Source organism: Ranitomeya variabilis, chromosome 2 (assembly GCF_051348905.1).
Source record: "Ranitomeya variabilis isolate aRanVar5 chromosome 2, aRanVar5.hap1, whole genome shotgun sequence".
In the NCBI taxonomy this organism is placed as follows: Eukaryota; Metazoa; Chordata; class Amphibia; order Anura; family Dendrobatidae; genus Ranitomeya; species Ranitomeya variabilis.
In genome coordinates this window covers 426,099,040-426,114,560 of record NC_135233.1, presented here as the reverse complement: position 1 = coordinate 426,114,560, position 15,521 = coordinate 426,099,040, and the positions used below count along the sequence as shown (strand labels likewise).

General features: G+C 49.0%; 2 protein-coding genes across 4 annotated transcripts in view; one reads left to right on the top strand and one right to left on the bottom strand.

Annotated features, from left to right (window-relative positions):
* The window catches only part of CSTPP1 (centriolar satellite-associated tubulin polyglutamylase complex regulator 1), a 111,759-nt gene that overhangs the window by 33,703 nt on the left and 62,535 nt on the right, over window positions 1–15,521 (top strand). The window lies entirely within an intron of this gene.
* LOC143809542 (uncharacterized) lies at window positions 9,986–11,862 on the bottom strand. Its single transcript, XM_077292599.1, has 2 exons — window positions 10,735–11,862; window positions 9,986–10,614 (listed from the first exon to the last, which is right to left on the bottom strand). The coding sequence occupies exons 1-2, from the start codon at window positions 10,860–10,862 to the stop codon at window positions 10,077–10,079; spliced, it is 666 nt and encodes a 221-aa protein (XP_077148714.1). The 5' UTR covers window positions 10,863–11,862; the 3' UTR covers window positions 9,986–10,076.

The following is a 15,521-nucleotide window of genomic DNA, read 5'->3' as shown; positions in this document are numbered from 1 at the left end:
AAGATTCTCTCACTAATAGCACTGACATCGGCCCGTAGGATAAGTGACCTCCAAGCCCTATCTGCAAACCCTCCATTTACACAAATCCTGGACGATAAGGTTATACTAAAAACAGACCCTGCCTATTTACCAAAAGTTGTCTCCACATTCCATAGGTCTCAGGAAATAATCCTTCCTTCTTTCTGTCCAAACCCTAGAAATGAGAAAGAAGAGAAATTCCACACACTAGATGTGAAAAGGTGTCTAGTCCAATACCTTAAAATCACCTAACAGCATAGGAAGGAAGGGTCTCTCTTTATGTGTTTTCAGGGGCCCAGAAAAGGACTCAAAGCTTCTAAGGGCACTATTGCTCGATGGGTAACAGACGCAATAGCCTTGGCGTACTCATCCACCGGAAACGCCGTTCCACAGGGACTGAAGGCCCACTCTACGAGGGCTATGGCGACCTCCTGGGCCGAAAGGTCAGAGGAACCATTAGATCAAATTTGTAAGGCGGCCACCTGGTCATCACCTTCAACCTTTTTCAGACACTACCGCTTAGACCTAGCCTCTTCATCTGACTTAACCTTCGGAAGAAGGGTTCTGCAGGCTGTGGTCCCTCCCTAACCAATATATCTCTGCAATTCTCTCTGGTAGTGCTGTCATGGGCGACTGAGAAAGTCATAGTTACTCACCGATAACGGTGTTTCTCAGAGCCCATGACAGCACCTGCTTATTCCCCCCCCCTTATCACGTGTGCGGTGAGCACATTATTTTGTGTGAAGTGGTTTTCCATATAGACACGGTGTTTACTTGCTAAGCGATATGATAAAATTGTTTATTTTTTATTGTTGTGACTAACCTGGAGGACCTCCGATGCTCTGTAAACAAAACTGATGCAGGGGAGAGGTACCGCCCTTTTATCCTGTAGGTTTCCTGTCCCTGAAGGGCGGATCCCCTCTCTCTGGTAGTGCTGTCATGGGCTCTGAGAAACACCGTTATCGGTGAGTAACTATGACTTTTTCCTTTAAGATACGAGATGTGCAGCATCTGAAACAACGGATACTGGAAGCCTGTGCTAGCATTTCTTTAGCAGTGTTGCTATCCGTGTGTCAAGAGTGGGAGAAGAGGGTTGCATTGACAATCCAACACAATGGGCAGCACTTTGAACACATTTTATAAGTGGTCATAAACTTGTAAATAACTCATGGAAGAATAAAGTTACGTTAAAACCAAGCATACCATTGTTTTTCTTGTAAAATTCTCAATATGTTTGATGTGTCACATGACCCTCTTCCCATTGGAAAAAATAAAGTTGATTCCAAAATGGCCGACTTCAAAATGGCCGCCATAGTCACACCCAACTTGAAAAGTTTTTCCCCTCCCATATACTAGTGTATATCACCAACCATTCCCATTTTATTTAGGTGTATCCATACAAATGGCCCACCCTGTATATGTCAATAAGTCTTGACAGGTTATTCCCTTTAATTAAACCTAAATAGAGCCCGACTCATCGTGAATGTATTTCTGTGCGTTCTTTATCGAAACGGAATTATTCCAGTTATCAGCACTGCTCTGGTCCCTTCACAATGGAGGTGAACAACTTATTTTCGCATTGTTCTGGCGGCTTTTAATCTTGCCCTTCGCGAGGGCCAGGCCTATTTCCTGCCAGCTCTGCCCATGTGAGCACGCATCATTAGAATCAAAGCACTCGCGAGCGAGACTTGTACACTTGTAAAGTCCAGGGATATACAGCGCCAGTGCTATTAAAGCTTTTCAACGGAAAACTGAAAAGGGTCCCTGAGTTAGGATTGTGAGGCGACAGAGCATCTCGGTACTTGGCAGGCAAAAAAGACACTCATTCTTCCGAGGCTGAAATAAAATGAACTCCTACAGAGTAGCTGTACCAGCAAAAGGGGGGCTCCCTAAACTGCCCCAGAGGAAAATCGTCCTCTGGCCGTGGTCCTTCTCCCTAATCAAACATGCTCAGCACGGCCTCTCTGAAGGCTTCTCCTGACACTTTTTTGTGGTGGAAGTAAAGGGTAGTAATTAGTCTTCACTGGCCTCCAGTGGCCCAGCCCAGGCCCCATTCACATCGGCTTGTATCACACTGCAGTTCTTTGGGAACACGTTGTCCAAAGATGTTTCTCTCTGGCTCCTTTTTCTTCTGTGGTAGCGAGTGTTTTATTGCTCAAACCTCGTATGGCACTTGTGACAAAGCCATGAAAATTCAATGATTTTCCGGGATACCTCTTCTGTGTTTACTTTCCTGATTAGTTTTCTCACAACGAGAGTCACTTGTTGTTCTACTTACCTGACCACCCTTCTGTCCGGGTGCAATTATTTCCAACTAATAGTGAAAAAATCCTTCACATTTTGAAAGGTAAGCAGATGGCAAGATAGATTAGATAAGTGGTCAGATTGGTAGACCTCTCACGTACCTCCGTATTCTGGAAGATATTTTCGTATCCACTATCCTCCCTATCAAAACAAACCATCGGTACAACAAAGGAAGAATTATATGTTTATGGCCTACTTTACACATCGTAGCCCATATGTAACACACATATTTAATCCAGTTTCCCCCCTTTACCTTTTTTAATGATTTATTTCTTCACCCCTGAGCTTGATGGTCATGTCAATTTTTTTTTCAAACATGTTCACAATATTATATTTCTTGCACCCATTAATGTCACTTAGTCCCAAGTACAGTTTCAAGACAAACCGCGTCATTTTGGGTGACTCTTAAGAATAAGCTGTCCTGCGTGTACTTGAAGCATAACACTATTTCACAAGTTTCCCCTTTGCCAGCTTTATTTATAACTTTCCGTTTCCTCTGAGCTGGTGGGTAGAAACTAACTACTATAATGTCGCCCATACACAGCACACCAACACAACCGAGAATCCTGCTGACTTTTCTCTATGTAGTACTGAGCAGTATAGCTGTGAATCCAGCACTAAGGTGATATATAAATACTTAAGAGAAGCATTGAGGACCTTTTTCAGCAATGTTGAGCTGTGTACCTGTGAATCCAGCACTGGTGGATTATAAAATGCTTAGTAGAAAGCAGCATTAGGGAGGACATCGCACAGCAGTACTGAGCAGTGTAGCTGTACCTGCAGCTCAGGTGTTAAAACACTCACAAGAGAGCAACAGTAGCACCATATGTGTGTCTACCTCTTTTTTTGCTCTGATCTTCCTACCTTCGGCTGTAAACTGATCTCTCAGTGAGCTAGTGGTCCAGTCTTGCCTTGAGCAGGACGGATCTTACAAGTTTTTCAAAGTGAATGATGAGTGTGGGAGCCAGGATGAAGGGAGTAAGTAGCTTATAGGTGGGAAAAACGAGCAGACTTGTCTGATACGATATATCACATCGTTTCTGACATTGACTTGTACTATTGATTTAGAAAGAATCTATTTGAATCTCTGCGACCATCTAAATGTCCTCGATGAATGATGCAGCGTCACCACTAGAGTAAGTATTGCTACAGTTAATATTTCCTGGAATATTACCCCCAACAAGAACAACCCTTTTTTAATAGATGCAGTTTGTTTTTTACAAAAGCCAAAATTAGGTTCTGAAGGAATGGACCGAAAGAACTGTATAAAAAAAGTGGCTGAGGGCAAACTCCAGCAATATCTGTGCTGGTCGTCCGCCTCCATGTCCTTTATATCTGTGTTATTTTTATTCCGTTGTCTGTAAACTTCCATCCCAATGTTTCTATGGGAAGGGAAAACTGTCCTAAGTCTTCCAGTTAGCGGAGAGTCCAGCCGTGATACAGGGTGGTCGGCCATTTAAACCAGTGCTCTGATTTTGGCTGACTTTTTTCTATTATTACGTGTTAGCTTTTAGTTTTCTAACTTGATTGTGCCGCAACCCATGGCAAAAATACATCTGTTCCTCATATGATCCTGCACGTGTGACTTTGGTGCCATCTATTCGGCCTTTCCTGGAAAGATGGCATATATAAACTTCTTATAGGAGCAGCGATCTGCTGGCTTGGACTTGATTTTCCCTGGATGAGCTGGCACTGGGCATCCCTGTTCGTGGCATGATCTATTTCCATGTTGGATATGTCAATCACCGCGTCTACGGACCGGACAGACGTATGACAGCCTATCTGGCGCATGGGATGGTCAGCCAGTGTGGCCACCATAAAAGCTGCTGATAACCTCCATCATTAGAGCCACTTACATGGATGTTATCGTCCAGGATCAGAAGAACATGAGGACGTGCCCTCAGCGTGACGGAGGAGCATTCATGCCACTCTGCAAACCTGCAGCTTTTATCTCCCGGCGGTTCCTATTTCAGACACAGAACAGGTGTGTGTTTGTGTCAGAGGTAAGTCTGTGCAGCGAGCCCTCCCCGGAGATGGCTTCTAAGACCCTGCGCTGGTCTCGTTAGTAGCCCCCATCGCTGTCTCCCCTCTGTCTGCGGCTTCTGGTTCAGATAACAAGTGATAGAATTGAAAGCTATAAGGAGACAGAGGATCATTGTCGCAGTGAGGCTACAGGCGCGTCTCATGTCTGTGTGATGGGCGCTGTCACCATCATCTATGGAATACGTCACATCATTGACATTAAAGGGAGGAATGGTGGTGGGGGATGGAAAGAAGTGTGCAAAAATGGCGTCAAACTTCCAACCCTAGTATTCTAGGACATGATAAATGTTGTTCTACGTTCTGCGCCAATTATACTATTCACTGCAGTGGCTTCAGATGATCAATCACATCAGCATTATGTAATGTCTCTTGTAGGATCGCCTACAGATAGGTCGGCTCTTTGAAGGTCCCTCGGCAGTCGAAGCACTAGAGGCTGAACTCCACAGCTCCATACACCGTGTAGTGACCAGTTTGGATCACATTGACTCCAATAGGAGCTGAGCTGTAGTACCTTGAACGGCCACCATACAGTGTACGGAGCTGTGTGGTCCGGCGCTGCTCACTGTGTACAAGCCGCTGATATGGGACCTGCTGACAGCTGATCAGCGGAGGTGCTGGGTGTAGAATCCTCACTGATCAGGTATTGATGACAAATTCAACAATTTGGTCAATTTGGTGCAGATTTTTTTTCCCGTAGAACTCTATTGGAAAGTCCAAATTCATAAAAAAAAAAAAAAACGCTATTCCTAAAAGTAGGAAAAGTCATAACGTGACTTGAGACGTCATAACAGGAGGCTGCACTGTGCAGAGACTGTCAAGGATCCATGCAAGGATGCCTCCGGAGACCAGCAGCAATCTGGTGAAACCTGAGCAAACCTGTGCTGAAAATACACTTTTTGGTGAGGATTTTCCTTGCAAACTCTTGTGTACTCTTGTGTATTTTCAGTAGCAATTTAATCTAAATGTAAATATAGCCTTAGTATGCGGACACCTTCCTAAATATTAAAGAGATAGTTCCACAATCAAACGTTAATGTCTACTCATAGGCTTCTGTGGAGACACGTGGGTCGGTTGGGGCTTTAGTCCTCTGGCTCAACACCGCATGGATCAGGGATCATCCCACTAAAAGCCCCCTCTCCGTTTATCGTGGGCATAACACTACTCAGACAACACAGGGTGTGGGTAACACGGTGTGGCAATAATTTATTGAACTACAAAACAGGCAAATAACATATAGAACAGTCCCAGCAAAATACCCAAGATGGTCCAAACGACTTGCCGTCATAAGAGCAGCTGTGACTTCAGAGCTTCCAGGGCTGACTACCCCAACCAGGGGCACCCCGTTTTTGGCGGGCACCCACAGAGAAGAGGTAATGACAAGCTTAGGAAGCTAAGGCTAGTTTCACATTGGCGTTCGAATCCGCAGCGTTTAATCCGCATCCGCAAGTGCAGGAAAAACGCTTGAAAACGCGTACAAACGCGGCGTTTTTTAGACGCATGCGGAAACGCATTCGGTTAAAAAAACGCCAGGTTTGTACGTGTTTTCAAGCGTTTTTTCCTGCATTTGCGATTTTGGTGCGCATGGTGACATATTTTACAGGAGAAAAATCGAGGTAACTAGATAACCAGGCCCAAATATTTTGGCCCACCTCATATCTCTATACTAAAGACACACAAAGCTGCAGTCTTTTATTTGCTAACTACTGGAGATATGATGTGGCCAAAAAATAAAGTGTGTGGCGAAGTTTATTTGGCGCACGGTGTGTGTTGCCGGCGGCGAAAGACACAGTAAACCAAACATAATTGTCCAAAAAAAAATTGTTTTTATTTTTAAAAAACAAAAATATTTATTTAACTGCGCCGGCTTGGGGTAGAGTGATGCAAACGGGGGGTGTGAAGCACTGAGGCCTGGCTAACTGTGGACGACGCAGAGGTGGCAGGAGAAGGGGCAATGAAACTAGAAGGGTCTGGAAGTTCGGGGATGGGGCTTGACACATGAGAGGCTTGAGACGCACTGGAAGGGTGAGACAAACCTGACATTACAGACACACTGGGAGGTGAAGGGGGAGGAATGCTAAGAGTCCTCTGTTTTGTTTTTTTTTGTTTTGTTTTTTGGGATTGCCGGGTTCTGGGAAGCCTCGGTGGGCTCATATGGCGTGGCATGGTCGTGGTGGGTGACCTGTCAGGGTCCGGCTGTACTGTGTCAGTCCATAGTGCTCGTAGAGCGTGCAGCCATGCCAGAGTCCATAGTGCTCGTAGAACGTGCAGCCATGCCAGAGTCCATAGTGCTCGTAGAGCGTGCAGCCATGCCAGAGTCCATAGTGCTCGTAGAGCGTGCAGCCATGCCAGAGTCCATAGTGCTCGTAGAGCGTGCAGCCATGCCAGAGTCCATAGTGCTCGTAGAGCGTGCAGCCATGCCAGAGTCCATAGTGCTCGTAGAGCGTGCAGCCATGCCAGAGTCCATAGTGCTCGTAGAGCGTGCAGCCATGCCAGAGTCCATAGTGCTCGTAGAGCGTGCAGCCATGCCAGAGTCCATAGTGCTCGTAGAGCGTGCAGCCATGCCAGAGTCCATAGTGCTCGTAGAGCGTGCAGCCATGCCAGAGTCCATAGTGCTCGTAGAGCGTGCAGCCATGCCAGAGTCCATAGTGCTCGTAGAGCGTGCAGCCATGCCAGAGTCCATAGTGCTCGTAGAGCGTGCAGCCATGCCAGAGTGCATAGTGCTCGTAGAGCGTGCAGCCATGCCAGAGTCCATAGTGCTCGTAGAGCGTGCAGCCATGCCAGAGTCCATAGTGCTCGTAGAACGTGCAGCCATGCCAGAGTCCATAGTGCTCGTAGAGCGTGCAGCCATGCCAGAGTCCATAGTGCTCGTAGAGCGTGCAGCCATGCCAGAGTCCATAGTGCTCGTAGAGCGTGCAGCCATGCCAGAGTCCATAGTGCTCGTAGAGCGTGCAGCCATGCCAGAGTCCATAGTGCTCGTAGAGCGTGCAGCCATGCCAGAGTCCATAGTGCTCGTAGAGCGTGCAGCCATGCCAGAGTCCATAGCGCTCGTAGAGCGTGCAGCCATGCCAGAGTCCATAGCGCTCGTAGAGCGTGCAGCCATGCCAGAGTCCATAGCGCTCGTAGAGCGTGCAGCCATGCCAGAGTCCATAGCGCTCGTAGAGCGTGCAGCCATGCCAGAGTCCATAGCGCTCGTAGAGCGTGCAGCCATGCCAGAGTCCATAGTGCTCGTAGAGCGTGCAGCCATGCCAGAGTCCATAGTGCTCGTAGAGCGTGCAGCCATGCCAGAGTCCATAGTGCTCGTAGAGCGTGCAGCCATGCCAGAGTCCATAGTGCTCGTAGAGCGTGCAGCCATGCCAGAGTCCATAGTGCTCGTAGAGCGTGCAGCCATGCCAGAGTCCATAGTGCTCGTAGAGCGTGCAGCCATGCCAGAGTCCATAGTGCTCGTAGAGCGTGCAGCCATGCCAGAGTCCATAGCGCTCGTAGAGCGTGCAGCCATGCCAGAGTCCATAGCGCTCGTAGAGCGTGCAGCCATGCCAGAGTCCATAGCGCTCGTAGAGCGTGCAGCCATGCCAGAGTCCATAGCGCTCGTAGAGCGTGCAGCCATGCCAGAGTCCATAGCGCTCGTAGAACGTGCAGCCATGCCAGTCCATAGCGCTCGTAGAACGTGCAGCCATGCCAGAGTCCATAGCGCTCGTAGAACGTGCAGCCATGCCAGAGTCCATAGCGCTTGTAGAACGTGCAGCCATGCCAGAGTCCATAGCGCTCGTAGAACGTGCAGCCATGCCAGAGTCCATAGCGCTCGTAGAACGTGCAGCCATGCCAGAGTCCATAGCGCTCGTAGAACGTGCAGCCATGCCAGAGTCCATAGCGCTCGTAGAACGTGCAGCCATGCCAGAGTCCATAGCGCTCGTAGAACGTGCAGCCATGCCAGAGTCCATAGCGCTCATAGAACGTGCAGCCATGCCAGAGTCCATAGCGCTCGTAGAACGTGCAGCCATGCCAGAGTCCATAGCGCTCGTAGAACGTGCAGCCATGCCAGAGTCCATAGCGCTCGTAGAACGTGCAGCCATGCCAGAGTCCATAGCGCTCGTAGAACGTGCAGCCATGCCAGAGTCCATAGCGCTCGTAGAACGTGCAGCCATGCCAGAGTCCATAGCGCTCGTAGAACGTGCAGCCATGCCAGAGTCCATAGCGCTCGTAGAACGTGCAGCCATGCCAGAGTCCATAGCGCTCGTAGAACGTGCAGCCATGCCAGAGTCCATAGCGCTCGTAGAACGTGCAGCCATGCCAGAGTCCATAGCGCTCGTAGAACGTGCAGCCATGCCAGAGTCCATAGCGCTCGTAGAACGTGCAGCCATGCCAGAGTCCATAGCGCTCGTAGAACGTGCAGCCATGCCAGAGTCCATAGCGCTCGTAGAACGTGCAGCCATGCCAGAGTCCATAGCGCTCGTAGAACGTGCAGCCATGCCAGAGTCCATAGCGCTCGTAGAACGTGCAGCCATGCCAGAGTCCATAGCGCTCGTAGAACGTGCAGCCATGCCAGAGTCCATAGCGCTCGTAGAATGTGCAGCCATGCCAGAGTCCATAGCGCTCGTAGAACGTGCAGCCATGCCAGAGTCCATAGCGCTCGTAGAACGTGCAGCCATGCCAGAGTCCATAGCGCTCGTAGAACGTGCAGCCATGCCAGAGTCCATAGCGCTCGTAGAACGTGCAGCCATGCCAGAGTCCATAGCGCTCGTAGAACGTGCAGCCATGCCAGAGTCCATAGCGCTCGTAGAACGTGCAGCCATGCCAGAGTCCATAGCGCTCGTAGAACGTGCAGCCATGCCAGAGTCCATAGCGCTCGTAGAACGTGCAGCCATGCCAGAGTCCATAGCGCTCGTAGAACGTGCAGCCATGCCAGAGTCCATAGCGCTCGTAGAACGTGCAGCCATGCCAGAGTCCATAGCGCTCGTAGAACGTGCAGCCATGCCAGAGTCCATAGCGCTCGTAGAACGTGCAGCCATGCCAGAGTCCATAGCGCTCGTAGAACGTGCAGCCATGCCAGAGTCCATAGCGCTCGTAGAACGTGCAGCCATGCCAGAGTCCATAGCGCTCGTAGAACGTGCAGCCATGCCAGAGTCCATAGCGCTCGTAGAACGTGCAGCCATGCCAGAGTCCATAGCGCTCGTAGAACGTGCAGCCATGCCAGAGTCCATAGCGCTCGTAGAACGTGCAGCCATGCCAGAGTCCATAGCGCTCGTAGAACGTGCAGCCATGCCAGAGTCCATAGCGCTCGTAGAACGTGCAGCCATGCCAGAGTCCAGAGTCCATAGCGCTCGTAGAACGTGCAGCCATGCCAGAGTCCATAGCGCTCGTAGAACGTGCAGCCATGCCAGAGTCCATAGCGCTCGTAGAACGTGCAGCCATGCCAGGGTCCATAGCGCTCATAGAACGTGCAGCCATGCCAGGGTCCTGCTGCATCGTGGTGGTACGGAAGGCCATGCCAGGGTCCTGCTGCATCGTGGTGGTGGCGGTACGGAAGGCCATGCCAGGGTCCTGCTGCATCGTGGTGTCAGTGGAGGAGGTCCAAGCAGGAGCAGCGGTTGTCGTGGTGGCGGTGGGATGTCCAACTGTACTCGGCATGGTGGTGGTGCTGAATGGTGTCCGGCACTGCTAGGAATAGAGGTGGCCGTGCAGTGGTATGCAGCAGAGGTCGGCATTGAGGATAATCATGACAGTGAAGGCACAGGTGGATATGCCGCCACTGTCTGCTGAAAATACCGACTCTGCTGCATAGCCTGCATGTAAGCAGCATTGCAGGCCTGCATGACACTCAGCTGGAGATCAGGAGTAAGGTGTTCCGACATGCCCTGCTCAATTTGGTTAAAAAAATGATGTGCTGGCCTCTGGAGGTCGGCTTTTACTTGGTCAAGGCTTTTGGTGTCCTCCTGGATACGTGTATTCATATGGCTAAGTGAAATATCCATTCGGTCACCCAAAGCCTTGAGTCTTTCGTGAAAAACCGAGCTCAAGTGCAAAAACTCGGGCATGAGGGACCTGTCCGATGCCCGCTGCCGGGAGGAGCCCAAAAAAAAAGAGGCAGTGGCAGAGGACTGCGAAAGGGGAACACCTGATGGACCAGCTTCCTGGTCTCCAGTTAGTGTGGCAGGCCCACTTGCTGCAGCGCTGCTGGATGGCTGGGACGGGTCCGTGGCTGTCTGATGAAGGACCGCTCCAGAACCTGGTCCAACAGTAGTGCTCCATGTGCTGTGAAAAAAGAAAAAAGAAAATGTATACCAAGAATTAACCAGACGCAAAATCCTATGGAAAAGAAATATACAGATTATGGCAATACAATACAACCAAATGCAAGGGGAAAATACTTACGTTCTCTGGACAAGGACCGGTCTTAAAAATGCCAGAACGCGATGGTATTTGTATTTTCTGATCCTTGCTCCTGAACCACTGGGAACACGGCTCTCTTGACACAGGTCCTTGTTGAAGCGGTCCGTCATCGAACGCCAACGTGTTTTCACTTTGGCCACTGGTAAAAAAAAAAAAAAAAAGTCAGAAAAAGGACTTGGCCGTGCTCACACAACTGTGTGTGATGAGAGAAACTCCTGAGAGTTTCTTTCATCACACACAGTTGTGTGAGCATGGCCAAGGTCTCTGCTGCTTCACACTGCATTGCAATAATTACCAAATGCACTTCGGACCCGATTCGGGGCGTTGTCCCAGCCATCCCACATCGCTATGGCCACCTCATTCCATAGGCGCCGGATCGTCACGTTGTTTGAGTGCTGTGGAACCCAGGTGTCCCACAATGGGACTCGCTCCTGGACCAGGGAGATGAGGATATCGTTGTCAATGAGGTCCTCATCCCGTTCTGGAACCTAAAACATAAATGAAGACATTAAATGTTGCATACATTAACATAAGGAAAAGAAAGAAAACAGAGGCTGAGAAATGGCATGAATAAGGAAAGTCAAGATAAAAAAGGAGTCCAGAAGAAAAATGTAAAGAAAGAGGAAAGTAAAGAAAGGAAGATTCAAGAATACTAAAGTGAGGATACAGTAAACAGCCTTGTATACATACACGCTGCCGACTTGCCACCCGACCGTGACTCCGCTGCTCCTGCCCAGTCTCAGCCGCAGTAGAAGTAGAGCTCTAAAATTAAAAACTAAAATTGTCATATGTGTAGATGTGACAGTGAATACTTAACAATCTGAGGAGGCAAGTACTCCCCTCACTGACATGTTCTACTTCAGAAGGCCCAGGACATTGCTCCTCATCAGAAGAAGACATTCTGATGCATGCATGCAGAAAGAAAGAAATGGCAGAAATTAGGACATGTAGAGACAGAAAATAAAGGCATTGGATAGGATATACGGTACTCACATTGTTCAGTGTCTTGTTTTCCTCCAAGGATGTAGCCTGCGTCTCGTCTGCTTCAGTGTCTGCTGAGTAGTGACCTGCAAATGTCCACTCCCTCCCTTTATCACCTTGTATGTGGGGGGTGACTAAATAGTGTCTAGACATGTTTTTCTGTGGTGTTACGAATGCGTTCACAAACGCAAGCAAACGCATTTGCTTGTGAACGCATGCCTTCATATAGACAGCAATGCGGTTTTTTTGGCGCATTCCTTGCGCAATCGACCGCATACGTCTCCAGGCGGTAAATTGACGCCTCCAAAAATTACTACATGTTGCATTTCCGCAAAAAGCCGCAGACGACGAAGTGACGCATGCTGCGTCAAACGCGGTAAAACGCGAACGATTGCAAACGCATGCGTCCCTAATGTTAAAGATAGGAATACACAATGCATGCGGATATTTGCGGAAGAAACGCTGCGGACACAACCGCAAATGTGAAACCGGCCTAACCGAGTGCAGTGAGGTATGTGGTCACGAGACCTTAATATCCCAACCTGGATTCTTCAAGACGTCTCTGAGGGTTTAGCGATGGTCAATGGAACAGATCTATGTTCTTCCAGCTGGGGCCTTGGTCCCGTAAGCTGCCATCCTGGAAAGTCACTTGGAACAGAGGCAGTGTCTCCTTATATAGTTCACAACTATCCTTCAAGCCATCATTTACAGGGAGAAGGGGTAATGAAGTAACCCCCATTGTTTGATTATGTATAGTTTATCCTACAATGTTTGCAAGTCAACAAACTGCATGGCCCGGTATAATGTGTAATCAACATATTAGCAAACATCATTGTTCAATTACCTTGTGTCCTTATTTTGCAAAGATAACAGTACAATAAACTGCAGGAGCTGATATAAGAGGTACGGTAAGTAACCATTTATCAATTTGGAAATATTACGGTAATTCAACCTACAAGAGCAATAATTCAGACAATAATCTATAATTCTGTGCCTACGGAATTTGCGTCTGGCATAATTAAGAAGAAATACTGTGTTGTCACAGCTTATAATAACTTCTAGACTGGTGGTGGTACCACCACGGAGACTCCCACTGATCACCAGAAAATGAAGAACTTTTGTCCATGCATCGTGTAGTGTGACAATATCAGTTCAGATGGTCCATGGATGGGACGCCCTCATGGTCCATGGTCGGCGCGCGCTCATGTTCTATGGTCGGCGCTCGCTCATGGTCCGTGGTCGGTGCGCGCTCATGGTCCGTGGTCGGTGCGCGCTCATGGTCCGTGGTCAGTGCGCGCTCATGGTCCAGTGTCTGTGTGAACGGATGTGCCCCAGTTATCTGGTAAACAGTAACCCTAATTTATGAAGACATTTCCAGTACGAATAACTGAGGAACGGACAAATGCCTAATTTTTGTTTCATTTCCGAATACAGTCTTGTCCTGAGAGCTAATGGGTCCTATCTGCAGGGGTAACTAGGTGTGAATGTGCGGTGTGAGCTGTGTTTTCTGTTTGCTACAGTGAAAATAATGCCTGTATATCTCATCTCATCCAGAGCAATCCGATCCCCTGTGATGTGCGGCCCGAGGGTCAGGTCTGATAGCTTGTTAATGCCCAAATATCCAGCATGGAGGGGGTCAGCAGCCCCCCCCCCCCGGTGCATGTCTTGCCCGATCAGCAGTGTTTGTATTCCCTTTTAGACTGTTTATTTCCAGGTCGTGTGTGATCTGAAATAGCCCTGTGTCAGCGAGGGTCCCGGCAGCATGTGGGTGACAGCCATGCATTCCTCACATCACAGGTCAGCAACTACAGCCTGGGCCTCACATGGACCCGCAAAGCCAGCCGATGCCCAGCAGATGCGTGGGACGATCCGCTGGAGGATGTGATGGTTCTGGCTCTTAGTCATTGGCTTTTCTGTAAGAGGAGGGGTGTATGGGAAAGTCAGGTAAGAGCTGCCGGCCGATAAATCACCTGTCTAGTGTGTATGGGGGCCTTGTGCTGCACAGACTGTAGCTTCTGGTCCGGTTATGCCACATTATGGGGACCCTCCAGCTGGCCCGGTCTTTTTCTGTAATTACATGGGCCATTATTACGATTTAGGAGGGGAGACAATACCTCTTTTTTAATGTCTGTGAAGACTCCCACATCTTTTCTCAACCATCACCGGCTGCCGGAAAATGTTCTGAGAATGTGCCGGACATCTCGGATGGGGAGGTGACCACACACAGTCATTCTGGGGGGCTTTGGGTCAGGTTTCAACCATCCTCTGACAATCACAGGCTAGAAGATCACACGAGGTTTCATGTTCACAGACTGGGTCAGTGAATTACCGTAATGTTTCCGGAGAGTTGTGATCTTATACGGGGGTAACAAAAGTACGGGGAAAAACAAAGACCGATTAAATATTAGGCCTCGTTCACACCTCAGTTTTTCACGTACGAGTTCTGTCGACGTGATTCACAGAACGATTTACGTGTCTGTGTATGTTTGTGAACCGAGTGCCCGAACCAAACCGTAGACGCCCAGTCTACGATCACGCTCCGGTGCAAGTCTATGAGTCAGTGAAGACTCGGCAGCACAAGGTGACATCCTCACTGCATCCGTGAGCTGCCAATTGTTACGTTCCTTTGATAAAAAAAAGGAAAAACTTCTCCTATGCAAAAAATAAAAAATAAACTGATGGTAAAAACCGACAAATTGCGGAAACACTGATGAAAATTGGACTCCCATCGATCAGTTGATCTGATTTCTATCTACCTGTAGATTGCAGCCACTTAATATCGATATGCAGTAAATCCGCTCATTTTAGGCAGGGCCTGCGTGATGGCGGTGGCAGCGGGACGCTGGTTTCATAGTGGATTTTGGAAAGGGATCTGAGCTCGGTCTAACACTGAACAGGCCACTAAGCTTTACTTCCTCAAATAATATTTCAGGTCCTCAGCTGTCAAGAGGTGGGAACCTTCCCTAAAGAAAGACGTAGAGAAAATACAGAAGGGAAATGTGAGAAGGTAAATCATGGCTCAAAGGCATCGCTTCCCCCGGCCCATGTGAAGGAAGCATGGAGCTATGTGCAGGCGGAGGATTGCATTTCACAGGAAGGTCACAGCTGAGGCTCAGGCCTGGATCAAACCCAGTCCTATAAATCTCCGCCATGCTGGGGGAGTGATGGCTCCTACCCTGCTGTCACACAGATCGTAGTCCAGCAGCAATGTGGAGGTCCTGGAGTCTATCAGCTGTGCTGTCATCTACTGACAGTGGCTGAAGGCACCAGGAAATGGTCAGATCAGCGGCCCAACCGGCACAGATATTCCGGCACTGTCAGGACATGGTCAGATCAGCGGCCCAACCGTCAAAGATATTCTGGCATTGTCAGGATATGGCGAGATCAGCGGCTCAACCGGCACAGATATTCCGGCACTGTCAGGACATGGTCAGATCAGCGGCCCCACCTGGCACAGATATTCCGGCACTGTCAGGACACGGTCAGATCAGCGGCCCAACCGGCACAGATATTCTGGCACTGTGGTCTGGTAGCCCATGGGAAAATCCTTCTTATATCAAAATCCTCACGATCAACATAAGAGCCTTTTCCAACTCTGTCGTACAAATGACCGTCCTCCGAGGGGTCCGAGTACCATCCGTGAATTCGGCTACAGAATCTAGAGGGGTTGGGTTGGCCTTTGTGGGTAAAGGACATTATCCACACTGGCATTGTATGCACCAGCCTAAAAAAAAAGATAATTGAGAATAATGCATCAACTTTATTAAAAGGCACACACAACTTAATGA

What these genes read in the sequence shown, in the direction of transcription:
- LOC143809542 (XM_077292599.1), bottom strand. Translation starts at nt 10,862, where the DNA reads ATGACGGACCGCTTCAACAAGGACCTGTGTCAAGAGAGCCGTGTTCCC. An exon ending in CCGGTCCTTGTCCAGAGAAC is followed by an intron (nt 10,615 to 10,734) that starts GTAAGTATTTTC and finishes CTTTTTTCACAG; the next exon opens with CACATGGAGCACTACTGTTG.